General features: G+C 35.3%; 1 protein-coding gene and 1 long non-coding RNA gene across 2 annotated transcripts in view; both read right to left on the minus strand.

Moving 5' to 3' along the window:
• Positions 1 to 2,752, minus strand: part of LOC103467969 (tumor necrosis factor receptor superfamily member 14-like) — a 4,304-nt gene extending 1,552 nt beyond the window's left edge. Inside the window, 5 exon segments of the mRNA XM_081608522.1 lie at positions 38 to 125; positions 281 to 436; positions 953 to 1,078; positions 1,220 to 1,306; positions 2,677 to 2,752. Of these exon segments, the coding sequence (XP_081464648.1) occupies positions 38 to 125; positions 281 to 436; positions 953 to 1,078; positions 1,220 to 1,306; positions 2,677 to 2,752 (533 nt within the window).
• Positions 2,753 to 11,718: 8,966 nt separating this feature from the next.
• LOC145552148 (uncharacterized) lies at positions 11,719 to 14,890 on the minus strand. The gene is made up of 4 exons (XR_014088094.1): positions 14,642 to 14,890; positions 13,354 to 13,458; positions 13,182 to 13,283; positions 11,719 to 11,768 (listed from the first exon to the last, which is right to left on the minus strand). It is a non-coding gene; the product is annotated as an uncharacterized LOC145552148 (long non-coding RNA).
• Positions 14,891 to 16,288: the final 1,398 nt, after the last annotated feature.

Here is a 16,288-nt window from a genome sequence, read left to right on the forward strand (position 1 = left end):
CTGCTGTAGTCATGCTGTTTGTAAGAGAATAGCTTACTGTGTGTGTGGCTGACATGTCAACATTGTTCCACTAGAAAATGTTCCACTGGTGCAGCTCAAGCATTCTGTGTCTGTGGAGGCTGTTCCTGTACGAACACAAATCAGCCTAAAATTACTCAGAAGATTATGATCTGATTTTCAGTTCTGACAAACATGTAACTCAGTTTATTCTTTTCAAATGTACAAGAGTCAGAATTTATCTAAAAATCAGAGCATGTATGTGTTGGAGAATGAGACCAACCCATCCTGCTGATGTACTGTCCTGGTTTACAGCTCTTGTGTTTCTGGGTTACAACACATCCTTGTAATGTAGAGTTTGTACAGAATAATCCCTCCTTTGGTTCACAAACTGTGTCTGCTGATCTTCTGCATTGTTGCTTTTCCCTCAGACCAGCTCCTGTGAAAACATTCACATGTATGGAAAAAACTTCCATCAACATGGTGAACCTCAAAACATCTTAAGATAAGTGAGACAGATCAGTTTGTCCAACTGAAAACAGGAGAGATATCTGAATTATTTACATGTGTGTTCAAAATAGTAGCACTCCAACTTTACTAATCAGATAAATCATTATTTCTGTAAAGATATTTCTACATTGTAAATAAATTTGTACCCTGAGTAAAGTGACAAACAAGCAAGCAACAGCCTAACAGTCATGACATGCATCCTGCTGATTCTGTGTAATTAAATCAGTAACTGACAGTAGCATAATGAAAAGGAGCAACAATATGGAGTGAGAAAGATATTTATCTGAAAAATAAAAAAAGAAAATTTAAGTAACATTTTTATCACACTGCAGATATTTAGAACTGTTTGTGGTGTTGAAGAAACACATGTCAAACTGGTTTCATCAAACAAAAATAATGATGAAAAAAAACAATAGAAAAGGTTCAAGTTTCAACACAACTGTACCTGAATCACAGGTAGAACATGGAGTGCATCTCCTCAGTCCATTTGGCATGACCATGTAAGTCCTATCTGTACATGGCAGACAGGATGTAGGTCTAATCTCTGTACAGTCGGTTTCAACTCGGTGGCCTGTTGAAAAATAAACCATCTTTTATTGTTAAGAGCAATTTGGGTCCTTTTTCATGATGAGCAAACTTCAGGCAATAAAAGCAGTGCACCTGTAACAACGTTTATATCGGAGACAGTAATTCATCATTAGTTTGAACATACCAGGAGAACACAAAGGACAACACTTTTCCTCTATCTTGTACTCTGTTTGATGGCATGTGAAGGAATAGACTCTGAATTCTGTCATCTGTGAAGAGGAAAAACAATTTTTCTAAGAATCGGTACCAGATTTCCATGAGACAGACTAATTTCCCTTCAAGATTGGTTATTATTTGTTTTGCTTTGATTTTTTCCACAGTAATCATATGGTCAGCACCATGAGAAATTATAACAGTCATTTATTTTAGTTTAGCTTCTAATAGAGATCAACCTGTTCTTAGCATTAGTTCCAGTTACTGAGTTTAGCTCAGTTTACCTGTCTGTTATGTAACTCACAACATATTTCATCTCAAGAAACATTACAAGAGTATTTATATCCAGAATAGCTGCAATCAAAACAATAACATTCTAGAAATCCACATTTGATTGCATGCAGATTTCTTCTGTTTTTGGTTTTCTGTCAAAACTAAATGTTTCACATAATAAAATACATTTTGGTAACACTTTATTTGATGGGTGTGCATAAGACTGACATGACACTGTCATAATCATGAAGGAGTCTTTAAGTATGTCTATTACTCTTGTCATGAAGTGTCATTCAGTAAATAATGACATTTTTAATGCAAAGTTGCTCTAAAAGTTGCATTGAAAGTACATTAAAAGTGCCAACTTTGCATTAAAGTGTCAATATTTTCAAAATAATTCAAAATCTGCACTTTTAATGGACTTTTAAAGCAACTTTACATTAAAAGAGTCATTATCAAACCATGATCCACAGAAGGAGAACTCCTAGAACGGTGATGAACATTCCTAACAGTGCAAATTAAACTAAAATTACTTCAGAGGAATAAACGACTTATCCAGAAGGTCACAGAAAAAACTAGAACAACATCTAAAGCTCTGAAGGCCTCAATTATGGTCAGAGGTCATGGTTGGACAATAAGAAAGAATAGGCAAAGTGGCCTTTACAGGAGAGATCCACTTCCAGAACCACTGCTGAACCAAAACAACATAAAGATCCATCTCACATCTGTTTAAAAAGAAACATCAGATGAACTTCCTTATTAACATCAGCTGTGGCAGTAACTGACCCACAGGGTGGCTACAGACATTGAACTCAGGTGTGATAAACCACAGTTATTGTTAAAAAGGGATGGGGCACAATCACTTTTTCACAAAAGGGCCGTGGGTTTAGATTTTTTTTCTGTATTTATAATAAACACTTTTATGTAATTAGTTTTCTCCTCTGAGAGTAAAACTCCTTGGTAACAATTTTTTATATATTTTGTGTGTAGAAAAGAAAAAAAAAAGGAATTTGTTTTCAAGACATGTCAAACTTAAAAAAAAATTGTAAATAAGCCATAGATTTGATTCTGAAGACACTCAAAAGTTTAAATCATTTGGAAATGTGCAATCTTATGAAAACCATTGTTCTAATAAAGTTTCTAATGTAATGCCATAATTTACCAGCAGCATAGATGTTGCTGCCCAACAGATCATTGTCAAAGGCAGAATTAAGTTTCTCTGGAGCACCATCTACTGGAGATGCAGGATGAACCGAGCTGTGACATCAAATGCTGAAAGTCAACATCTGCAAAACAGGAAACACGCACACAAAAGCAGGGCTGCAGAATATTAGGAAAGCATGCAGCATGTGATATTAGTATTGAATGTTGAAGCGATAATATAATTTGCAATAAATAGCTACATATTAGCAATGTCTTTATTTTACACTTCTTTGCAAACATACACACTGAAAAGTTTGCTACGGGAAAAGAAATAAAAGTTCTAAATTTGATGTTTTGGCAAAGAAACTAACCATTAGTGCATTGTTTCTCAAAGACTTTACCAGAACACCTCTGGAAAAACATTTTCTACTGCATTAAACAAAATCAGAAAATATATGATTGGCCTATAAATAAACATATTTAATACCTCCAATTGTATATTACAAGATTTTCAAGTAACAGCAACAATAATATTTTTCTGGTTATTTAGATATGTTTAATCTTGTTTATTACTTTTTGTTTGATGTCATCTGTTAATAGGCTGTGCTGTACAAGTTGTTTATTTTTGTTTTTGCATTTGTTCAAAATATAGTACTTTTGGAAAAAAAAACACTCCAAGAGACTTCATTATTGGGCTTAAGTGTCCAAATTTGCAATCCGGCTCGAGATGAGTATGTTGCTCTTCAGGCCCTCCACAGCAGCTGTACATATATTTGATCAAAGTATGAAGCTAGGACTCAGTGGTGCCCAAAAATGCTGAGGTCTGGCATGTTTGAGTCTCTCCCTGGTGGTAGTAACAACCTCCTCAGCCATCATTTGATGCAGGTGTGTTAACCCAAGGAGATAATTAAAACATGCAGGAAGCCCGTCCTTGATGACCAATTTTGGGCACTACTGAGCTAGGTTGAAGTTAGGTTTATAGTTGACGCAATGAAACAGACACAAGAGGCACGTGCCAAACGCAGTGGCATGACTGCTGGGCTAAGTTAGCCTCACGTGCTACTGCGCTATGGAAAAATCCCATGTCGTGGCAGCGTCTGGTCATGTGCTCAAGGAGAACTTTTAAGGCAAAACCTTGGTACTTCGAAGCAATAAACAGAAAAAATAGCACATTAATCAACACAAATAAATTGTGAGAGGTTTCATGTTTAATTCTGCTTTACTGTTGTGGTAGAAAGTAACTTTTGTTTGTTTAAACACTTTTGCTTTCGTTTCACCCCCAGTTGCAAAACACGAGACAGGTTTCTACTAAACAAAGTTAGTCACTTTTAACTAGACTCTAACCAGCAGAACAGCAATTTTCATAACTTTTGTTTTAAACTAATCCCTAAACTATATAACAAAACCCCGCTCCAAATCAAAGTTCATATTTTCAGCCTTCCAAGTTTCTCCACCCAATCCTTCAGAAGGCCAGAGGGAGACTACTGCCTTCGTTTAAAACTATTTATTAAAAACACAGAGACATGATATTAGCTGACTGTTATTTTACCTTATGTCTAAGACCACGGTGAAGTTAGTTTGAAGTATAATATTCGTCATCATCAGATATTCTCTCTGTAGTCTTCAACGGTCAGCAATGGTGTCATAAGATCGTTGTTGCTCTTTGGCCCTGTTCCAATACTTGCTCTCTCACCCTCGTTTGCCCCTTGTGTCCTTCAAATGCTAGTTCATGTTGAAGGGTTTGATTGCGTAGTGTGTCCCACATTCTCCACATCCACCCTTCGCACCGCCTATTTTGGGTCCTATTTCCTCTGTCAAAATAACCCAAGATCATCCCATTTCCGCATGATGGATATTTTAGTTTAGCAGTATCAATACCTGGAGTTACCTTTAAACTTAATCATACAAAAAACATCTAGACCCAACAGTAGACTCAAAACTTCAATAAAATCAATCAGATTGTTTTCTCTCATGTAAGCTTTGCTTTTAATTCTATTCATTTTTGTTTTTAATCATAAGAAATTATAGTCAGGCAGAGAGAGTGCTGCCAAGCCATGAAAGAGGAACTGCAGGCTTCCTGGAAAAAAGAGAAGTTTCCAGCTCTCAGATTTATAAAAAAATTGTTGAGATTATTCCTTGTTTCAATGCATCAACGTCTTAAAAAATGCTGTGTGAACATTTTGAGTAATGAATAAGACCTAAAGCAAAAATATTTATATTTATATTGTTTTTATTGTAAGAATGAACAACTGTAATTTTGGTTTCAAAGACTTAGAATAATGGATGATTCCTGTTTTCTTTTCAGAATGCCTATAATAACTCAAATTATGATCTTAATAAGTATAACTAATAAGTTATGGTTCAATCAATCGATTTTATTTATAAAGCACCCTTCATACTAAAAGCAGCTCAAAGGGCTGTACAGATCAATAAAAACAAACAAAAACAAACAATTATCCACCCTGACTCCACATGGAAAAACATACAGCTGCATGAAAAATGCACAGACTAAGCAGAAACAATTAAATTCAGGAAATACAGTTAAAAACATGGGTCTTGAGCTGTGCTTAAAGACAGAAACATTTTGTGCAGCCCTGAAGTTCTCTGGCAGACCGTTCCACAAACGGGGTCCATAATTCTGTAAAGAAGCCTCACCATAAATGTGAGTTCTGACTCTTGGAACAGTTAGTAGACCAGTGCAAGAGGACCTCAGGGCCCACAGGAGTTCATAAGATAATATCAATCAATCAATCAATCAAATTTTATTTGTATAGCACATTTCAGCAGCAAGGCATTTCAAAGTGCTTTACATAATTAAAATAAAAACAGAAATAATCAGTGAGAAAGAGAGAGATTAAAAAAAATAAAAATAAAAAACAAAAAACATTACATCATTAAAATGTCGAAAAGAAAGAAGAAGAAATTAAAAACATTAAAGACATAAAAACATGGAAGACATCAAAACTCGCACTCTAACCCTAATTTAGCCATAAGCAACTCTAAACAGGTGGGTTTTAAGTTGAGATTTAAAAGCACCCAGTGTTTCAGCTGTTTTACAGTTTGTGGAAGTTTGTTCCAAATCTGTGGTGCATAGAAACTGAATGCTGCTTCTCCTCGTCTGGTTCTGGTTCTGGGGATGCAGAGCAGACCAGAACCAGAAGATCTGAGGGGTCCAGACGGTTGGTACAGTAATAACAGATCTTTAATGTATTGTGGTGCTAAACCGTTCAGAGATTTATAAACTAACATCAGTATTTTAAAGTCTATTCTCTGAGCTACAGGGAGCCAGTGGAGGGACTTTAAAACTGGGGTTATGTGCTCCATCTTCCTGGTTTTAGTGAGAACCCGAGCAGCAGCGTTCTGGATCAGCTGCAGCTGTTTGATTGATTTATTAGTCAGACCTGTGAAGATGCTGTTGCAGTAATCAATGCGGCTAAAGATAAACGCATGGACGAGTTTCTCTAGATCGTGCTGAGACATCAGTCCTCTAATCCTGGAGATGTTCTTCAGGTGATAGAAGGCCGACTTTGTGACTGTCTTAATGTGGCTCTGAAGGTTCAGGTCAGAGTCCATCACTACTCCCAGGTTTCGGGCCTGATCGCTGGTTTTTAGTTGTAATAACTGAAGCTGTGCATTGATTCTAGTTTGCTCATCTTTAGGTCCAAAGATAATAACTTCAGTTTTGTTTCTGTTCAGCTGGAGAAAGTTTTGGCACATCCACACATTGATCTGTTCTAAGCATCTATTCAGTGATTGGATGGGTTCAGAGTCACCTGGTGACATCATGATGTAGAGCTGTGTATCATCCGCATAATTGTGGTAGCTAATCCTATGTCCTGTTATAACCTTAGCCAGTGGGAGAATATAAATATTGAAAAGAAGGGGTCCTAGGATGGAACCTTGGGTACCCCACATGTGACCTTTGACCTCTCTGATGAGAAGTTTCCGATTGAAACAAAGAAATCCATGTTCTTTATGTAAGATTCAAACCAGTTGAGCACTGGACCGGAGAGTCCGACCCAATTCTCCAGTCGATTCAGTAAAATGTCGTGGTCAACAGTGTCGAAAGCTGCACTGAGGTCCAACAGAACCAATATCAGCTCTGCAAGATAAGATTGTCCAAGACCATTAAGACTTTTAAAAAACAATCAAAGAATATTAAAATTAATTCTGAGACATACTGGGAGCCAGTGCAATGATTTTAAAACAGGCCTTCTGATCTTGGTAAGCACACGAGCAGCAGACTTTTATAACCCTACACTAGAGTCACATTCACCCATTAACACTCATGCATTTATACACCAACACAGATCGGTAGGCAATTTGGGGTTAAGTGCCTTGCCCAAGGGCACATCAACACGTGGCAGGAGGAAGCTGGAATTGAGCCTACAACCTTCCAATCGCAAGACAACTACTCTACCCACACAGCCACAGTCGCCCCAAGTAAAGGTAAAGGTACTTTTATTTGTATAGCACATTTTCAGCAACAAGGGAATACAAAGTGCTTTACATGAATTAAAAAGAAATACAAACAAAATAACAAACCAAAGGAAAGAGCAAAAATAGAAAAAGAATGTAATATTGATCTAAAGTATGTAAGCTAGGTGCTCCTGTTAGGGTTGCTAGATAAGTGTAAGTAGGTATCCACTGGTCTACTTCCTTTTCTGGGTTGGAGGAACAAGAGTCTAAAACGTAATTGCCAAGATAGTTTTTCTGGATTCTAAGTTTGTTCTAATCCCTGTTCTGTGTTGCTAAATAAAATGTAAGTAAGTAAGTATCCTCTGGACTTCTGGGATGCTAGATAAGTATAAGTATTCTCTGGACTTTCTAAGTGTGCTCTAAATTTGTAAAAATAATGAGTACTCCACAGTTTCTAAGTAATAAAAACTAAGTGTTCCTGTCCTGGAAGATTTTATTTTTCTGGATTCTAAGTTCGTTCTAATTCCTTTTCCAGAGTAATAGGAGTCTCTCTGGATAATAATCTAAACATTTTATCTAAGAAGTGTAATATTCGTGTAAATAGTGAGTACTCTACATTTTCTAAAAAAAAAAAAAATAAAGAGTGACTAATCTAATTCCTTTTCTGGGTTAAAAGTGAGTACTCCACAGTTTCTAAATAATAAAAGGGGAATGGAATAAAAAGAGGAAAGGACACATTAGGGCACATGGCAACATTCAGATGAAACAAAGAGCAAAACAAAGACAGAAGTGAAGGCGGTGACATCACAGGGCCATGAAACCCTGTTGCTCAGCCTCCTGGCAGAAGTCCGATAAAGATATTGTTATCAAGGAATGTCCTTGGGAGCGCTGAGCTCCACAGCTGCATGGATAACAAGAGGGGTAATGTGGGAAAGAGAGTTGTGTTTATATATCTTCAAGGAGATTGGAAATATGCAGCCCTTCCAAGGCCACATGGGGAAAGCCAAATCAGATACAGAATGTCTTAGTTCAGGTAGATTACAAATTTCAATCTTCCCTAAAGTCTCTCCGATACACCTCAGCTCCCAATCATCCAAGTTAGTTTTGTCGTCCACTGAACCAAAGCTAGCAACTTCTCTAGATCAATTCCAACTCGCTAGTGAGTTTTAGAGTCTCACTGGGATGTGAGTCTCAGCAAGCTAAAATCCAACTTTAATTGACCAGTGTTGTACGAATGTTGTTTGCCTCCAATTGCACCATATTGCTAAATATCTTGGTAATCTTGGTGTTTACATCAATGGTTCCTTAAACTGTATGACCAGGTGATGAAGTGGTCCAATCTGTTTGATTTTTATTTGAGACAAAGCTAATGTTAAGTCACACCTTCTTTATGTTTCTGAGCAAATCATTCATCTGTTTGCAACATGTAGCTTGAATTATTGCAACTCCTTGTATTTCTTGAACATGTTTTCTTCTATTTATCGTCTTTAGCGAAATGAGCATATTACCCCAGTGTTGGCTTCTTTCAGTGGCTCATGTCTATTAAAATTTTAATTTTACTCTTTGTTTCAATTATTGCCTGGTTTTTTCACTTACAGTTTTAGTCCATTTGGCTGACCTTGGGCTCCATCTGCTGATTCTCTTCTCCTTCACTGATAATCCCGGAAAATGACGCAGTTCCTCGTCTGGCCACCAGAGGTCACTCTTCTCCAGCTTTTACTCCAATCTACACGCAAACATTTTTTTTCTGCACATGGATGGAAATCAGTTGTTGTGTGAGTGTTAATAATATTTATAGAGAATCAATTCAACAAAACCATAAATAAGACACAACTCATATGAATCTGAATTTTCAAATGATTTTTAAAATTTGATTCAAACCGTTTCAAGCAGGAAACTAGAAAAACAATTAGACAATTAGAGCAGGAACAAAACAGCGAGTACTGCACTACTTTTGAATAATGTTAAAATGTTGCAGGAGACAAGAAGTCTCTGAATTGAACAGGAGAGTCTGGATTTTAAGGCAGCAAGTTTATTACATTTAAATTAGTTTGACATTCATTAGTTTTCAGAGATCAGATAGGAGATTAAGAGGAAACAAAAACATAACAGGTCAGGAAAGAAACTCAAACATCCATTTTAACACGAACATAAAATAATGTTTAGAGGGAATTAATTACTAATGCAATTAGTTAATGGTTAATGTCCAAACATGCAGTGTGCTAAGCTTTTATTGGTATGGTGAGGGTTCCCAAACTAAACAGGACGTTGCCCAAAAGAACTTTTATTAATATAATATGAGTTACAGCAACATTTAATTTCATTTCGGGATCACAAGTATTTTTGAATAAAAATTTTATTTAAAGCACAGATAACTGTTAGTAATCAAGATAACAAGAGTTTACAAGTTTACAACCTCGCAAACCCTTTTTGGCAGAGTGTTGGTTTTTGGAGCGTATTGGTTTCGCAAGTCACGTGACGGTACAGGAACTGTTTCGAATGACATTAAGCGCAACTTGTTTATAAGGAAGCGAATCTGTCAAAGCATTTGCAACGATTCTTATCTTTTACGGTATCTATGGAGCAGTTCAAGGAATGTTTCCGCGTGTGTGGGACCATTTGATTTATATTGGAAATAATTGTTTTCATTTTGTCGTTTCATCCGGTTTTGTCAGTTTTACTTAATCTATCTGAACCAACTCGCTGAACTGCTTTTAGTTCTTTTATTATGTTTGGTTAGTGTCGATATGTTTGACTAACTGTCTTATTTAATAATCACCTTTCATTGCTGAGCTTATGGACAGGCATGAGAACGAAGTCAGATTACCTAGATAATCGATTACAGCATTCTACAATTACTGAGTTGCATTTATATTTTCTTACAGTGATTCTCGCTGTACGCGGTTCAGTTTTCACGGTATCGCTGCTTCGCAGGTTTTTTGTGCGTTTTTCACAGTGTTCTACGTCTGATTGACCTATGATGTTAAACAGTCTCTGCGGTTTTCTCTACTGAGTGCATCTTATGTGTTTTACTGATTGTATTCAGGAGATGGAAATGAATGTTGATGCCAGCTGGAAAAACTGTGGCAGAGAGCGACCGACGGATGCTCAGTTACGAGATCCATCGCCTTACGTGATCAGCTGTGAATCTGCGGGGCAAGTTGGAGGAGACCCTTTAATGACATGACCCGGATAACATTATGCCCGATTGATGACATGTACATCCGCTGATCTGAAAACAGACTTTGTTCTTTGGTTTCATGTGGAGTATTTAATTATGCTGTATAAATGTAGGTAAATACTTCAGGATTTTGCCTATCGCGGGTTATTTTGGAACGAACCACTAAGAAACAAGGGTTCGCTGTAATGTAGTGTTTACTTCATTTTTCTACAGCAGGAGAAGTTTTGTCAAAAAAGCGTAACAGACTAAATTTCAATGTTGTAAATTTTTTAAATAAAATTTGTGGAAAGAACAGTCATGATCCTCATTCAAACATTCACTTAAATTTTCACTTTATGGTACTGTTCACATTATTTATGACTGTATATCAAATATAGTTTAAGTTTACTGAAGATATGACATATACATATATAATATTCAATAAATACAAAGACTTAAATCTTATTGTAGACTAGGTCATCAAATCATACGTTGCTGTAGGATTTAATGTCCAGCAGGTGTCAGTATTGAGTGACACAGTATCGACACAGAATCGACAGTTTGCTATGTGTCGAACGATACATGGCTCATCTACCCATCACTACTCTTCACTGTGGCGCCATGTTTTCCGTCTGTCCGAGGTTCAGTGTAGATGACGCCGTCTCCATGGTTACCACAGGGGCGCTGCTGTGCAGGATGGTGGTATATTGGACAAATGTACTCAGGTATGGGCTGTCACTTTCAACCTGGAGGATGAAGGACATAATTAATCTTAAATTTTTTTTTAGTTTATTTATAATTATGTTGTAATATGAGATTATTTGTCATTCTCTATACAAGCAATATTTAATACTTGATAAGCCTGTTAATCATGAATTATTTAAAACAGCTCAATTAGTCAAGGTTTTTATTGCTTTTATCTTTAGAGTAAACTCTGGAAGACGATGATGCAACTTCTGCTCAGAACGGTCCTCATATTTCAGCCACTCTGAAAAAATGTTCAAATATTTAATCAGGAAATCATAAATTACATTCATTTGACAAAAAGCCTTAAGGACGCCCCTGCTGTTCTAAACCACAACTACAGAATGACAACTACCATAAATGAGTCTGATTAGAGATGAATCTTAAACTCACAATGTGGTGCACAGAGATGAATGATGAGTTTAACGCTATAAAGCATAAAATTATGAATAAAGTTTCTTTTTCATACTAGCTTCATAAAACAAGAATTTTTAATGAAAACTGAATAACAAACTCATGTTTGACTAAATATTCACATTTATATTATATTTCATGGAATAATACTTTCACAATGTAACCGAATGAATACTTGAATTTCAGAGTTTACTTACTGTGCTTGGGTTTCAGGTTCCCTCTTTACTCTGTTGGGTGCAGGAAATTCATATTTTTCAGATGATTTCACAAACAGTAAAAAAAAAGCCCAACAGATTATTTACACTGATTCAAATCACCTTTATGACGGTAGCATACTCTGCTCCTACTGAAGGCTTTGCAGAACCTGCTGCTCACAAAACAAGATGCTTAAATATATAGAATTTGATACTGTGAGACATTGAGGTTAGAGGATCTCCGCCATTTTTATTGCTGTGTTTTGTCGTTTATTGTTATTTTATGTAAAACTGATGCAGAGATTCACCTTTCAGCAGGGTAATGATCCAGAGCTACACTGAATAGGTTTAGTTCCAAATACATTCACGTCTAGTCTAGTTTAACGTTTGTAGCTAAACTTTCTCTGTAGATGTCTTTTTCTTCCATTTTGAATGAGCTTCTGCTTTTCTCTACAAAAATGAGAAGTCCAAACTACAAATAGCAAACAGATCTGCAGAGAGATCATCAGGACTGATTTTTACTCCATCCAGGACTTTTACAAGTCTAGAGTTAGAAAAGAGAAGCTAAAATCTCTGCAGACCCACACATCCTGGACACGGTTCATTTTGTAAAAATGCAAACACTTAACAGCCAGTGTGCGTATTGCACTAATCCAACTTTTCTTCTCTCTTGTAAACCATTCTATATCAACATCTTACAAAACACATGTATTTTTATTTCCTATTTTATGTTTATATTTAAATATGGAACCGGGGTGGCGTTCACCAAATATTTTCCATCTTTGACAGATTTTTTTTTCTTTTAAACAGCAACGGAAAATCTGATCCATCATTTTTCAATGTCAAATGTCGCTGTATGTTGTTTTCATGCCTTCTTATTGTTGTGTGTTTATGATGTGAAGCACTTCCAGCTGAAATGTGCTGCACAACCAACTTTATTGATTAATTGATTGATTTTGACAGATTACACACCTGACCTTGGTGCAGATGTGCCAACATTTTCAACATTAAGCAGAGAGAACATTGTGAATGAATCTAAAATAAATTAATTTTTATTATCATCAGGTAGCTGTTGGCTACTTCTGGTCACTTTGATAATATTTCCCCGATTTCAAACTTGTCACTGCAGAGAAAAGTTAAATATATTCATCTTAATCGACAGAATTGATGTGGATTCTCTGTCCATCTTGTAGAGTATTATTTACAATTGAATATGTAATTATTATTATTTCAAAAACTGACAGGTAAATTGATATGATGTGATGTTTTTGACGTAATCACTCAAATGACAGACAACAAAAAAGTCTAGCGCAACTTCTGTGTGGAAGCAAAGTCAAATTCCTTGTTTCTGTGCACAAACTGGGCCTTTAAAGCTGATTCTGATTTCTAAACCATCCGTCTCTGACTGGAAAAGACTTACTGCAAAAAACACTAACAGCTGTATTGTTATTAAACATATTAAGATATTAATTATATCTTAATATGTTTAATAATGGGCAGATAAAGTTTGTCGTTCCAGTCAGTCCATAGCAGTGAGTCAGTGAAATGCATTTTCTCCAAAGTGATGTTAGCATTTTGAAACTCACCTTCATGCTGCTTGTTTTTTCTGTGTTTGAAGAAAACCAGAAGAGCTGCAGCCAAAACGATGATCATGATGGTTATAACCACACCGACAGAAAGCAGAACATCTGCAGGGACATTTAGAGTTCAACAGGCTCATGGTCTCTGCAAAGCTGCAGACATGAACAGGTATCGTACCTGAAGGTGGCGCTGATGAGCTGGACTGTTTGGTTGTTTCAGAGGAGAACGGAGGAGAAGAAGAGAAGCTCAGACTCCATGTTGATGTTGTTGCTGTTGGAGAAGCTATTGGAGATAAATAATTATAGTTTTGTCTTTTTAATAAGCAGTAAGTTTATATTTTATTACTGTTGCTCCACCATGGAAGAAGTGTTCAGTTTCTCATTTTCATATTAATTTTATCTTGAAGTGTCCTCGCAAACATGACAGCAAACATCACATTTCTACACAATATAAAATGTCAAAAGGTCAACAAACACAAACAGACCAATTATATTTTCAGCAGTGCAACCAAATAATCCTAAATATGAACCATTGCACTGAAATGTTTGGAGAACCAAAATGTCTCAGATTTTTGTTTAAACCAATTCAGTGTTTTCTGAGCTGCTTCAACGAACGAGGAGCTAAATATTTCCATACTTCACTTTCACCCAACTTGAACTGAGACCTCGGCATATAAAGGCAAATACCTTAAAATTACAGTGTGTTTGTTTGTGAATTTATTTATTTTTTAAAATGTACAAAAAATAAAGTATGAAGCTTTATGTCATATAATCAAGGGAGTGGATGGAAGTATTAACTGATCAATATTCCCAAACCTTTTGCTCCTATAATCTTATATTTACTATAATCCATACAAATAACAACTAAACTTTTATTTAATAGTTTACCCTTCAGTTTACTATCTATTTAATTTAAATAAAGTGGATGAACAATCATTATTTAAGAAAATAAATAAACTAGCATCAGTATCAAAATAATAACATAATAATAATATATATTACATAAAGCAATAATCATTTGAACTGTTTGGACATTGTCTAAGTTCAATATTCAAATTATTGCACAGTTTGATTCCATTTTCTGATACACAAACATTTTTTGTTTTAATTTGCATATTTTAAAATATGATTTCCTCCTTAACTTAGTCATGAACAATTTTGATTTTTTCTTGGTAATTTCTTATTTTGGATTTGTAAATAACTAGAACTGTCAGTAGATTCACTATGTCGATGAATTTTATTAATTTAAATTGTACAGATACTGAATCAGTGTTTTCTAAATATCCCACCTTATGAATTTTTCTTACTGGTATTTTTTATAGTATTGTTAACAGACTGTAGTAGTTTTGTAATTGTTGCCCCAGATCTCTGCACAATAAATAAGGTACATTTCTGTGCCATTTAATTTTTGGTGCATCCTTTGTTTTTCTTGATATTTGGTGTAAATTGCTTTGAAAAAAACTCACCAGAGAAAACAAAGATTTCAAAATCATTGTGTTGAATCCCAGTTCTACCCAAAGTGCATCTGTACCATCCAGAGTCAGATGTTTTCAGCTCCATAATGCTCACATAAACAACATATGATCCAACACGTGTTCTATTAAATTCAATGATATATCTGCCACTCTGCGCTCTGTTATCAGTCGTCTCAATAAGAATATTGTCTCCTCTGCAGTCTGTTTTACAGAAGTACATTGTAAACCCAGAGAAGGTAAATGAACATGAAACTGTGATGTTTTTCCTTCCATCTTTGTGTAGGTTCTTCCTCGAACAGATTCAGATTCTCCATTATGCAGCTGTGCTGCAAAGACAAACAGCAAAGACTCACTGAAAGTATTTTACAAACCAAACTGAAGGTATGCAGATTCACTTCACTTTTAAAAACAGGACTGGATTTACTTGAGGAGAACTTTTCATGCAAACCGGTTAAAACTGACCTGCACCAACGTAGCAGGATAAATAAATAAAACATCAAAAAGTGAAACTGTTTGCTTGGTTCCAATAAAAGCATGAGATTAGTTTAGATGCTTTCAAAGTATATTTTTATTGAAAACTCTTTTCATTCTGAACAAACTTTTTGTCTTTAACTGCTTATAAGTGATGTTTGCTCAAAATGAAAGTATCCATCTGTAATGCTCTTTGAAAATATCAAAATGAAAAAGTTTTTTCGTCATCTCATTGTTCAATAACCATAAATTTACAAATCTGCAGATTAACTAACTTAACCAATGTCTTTTTTTCTAAATATTAAAAATGGGCTGCAAGTTCAGAAAACTGCATCTCCAACTTAACACCAATTTAAGTACAAAAAACAGAAACATGTCAGACACACAACAGGTGAAGAATTTATCAGCTGCAGATACTGATCAATAATCAGGGAAACTGAGGTAAATAATCAATAGGAGGTTAAATAAAGAAAACTCACCGAGGAAGAAGAGGCAGATTACAGTGACCTTCATCTTGAGCTGCTGCTGGTTTCTAACTTCGCTTCTCTTCCTCCTTCACTTCAAAACCAGGAACTTCTCATCTCCTTCCTTACACTCAAAGTTTATTCCCGTCTCGTTTTTATTCACCGCAGAGATAAAATCTAATGACAGGAACTGTTTGGTTTGTGTAACTCTAAATGTTATTAATAGAAACAACATATTCAATCACAGAATGATTTATTTAATCAGACCTGCAATCATTGATATCTAAAAGGTCAGTTTTGTGAACAAACGTCAGAAACTTTAACTAGACCAGCAAATCAAACTCTGGTTCTCCAAATCTCTGACATAAATGTAACACAGCTTAAATAATACCAACTTATATTTAAAAACAAATAAATTATTGGTTTATAACACGAGACCACTTGTATTTTACCAACTAGATGGAGTTACTTTATTTATTTATTTTTAAATAGTTGTGTTGTAGTTTCCTTAGTTTTTGTTTGTCTTGATTGTATTTATTGACAACATTTGTGTATTTAAGTCATTTTAATGTTGCTTATATAACTTTTGTTTGTTTTCAGTAACAAATTACTAATTGTTAAGGGACAACAGATGAAAAATAACCTTTTGAATAACAAAATTACAAAAATGTTACTGTGCCTTGTTCTTAATTTAATTAATTAA

The sequence above is a fragment of the Poecilia reticulata genome, chromosome 7 (assembly GCF_904066995.2).
Source record: "Poecilia reticulata chromosome 7, P_reticulata-male-v2, whole genome shotgun sequence".
In the NCBI taxonomy this organism is placed as follows: Eukaryota; Metazoa; Chordata; class Actinopteri; order Cyprinodontiformes; family Poeciliidae; genus Poecilia; species Poecilia reticulata.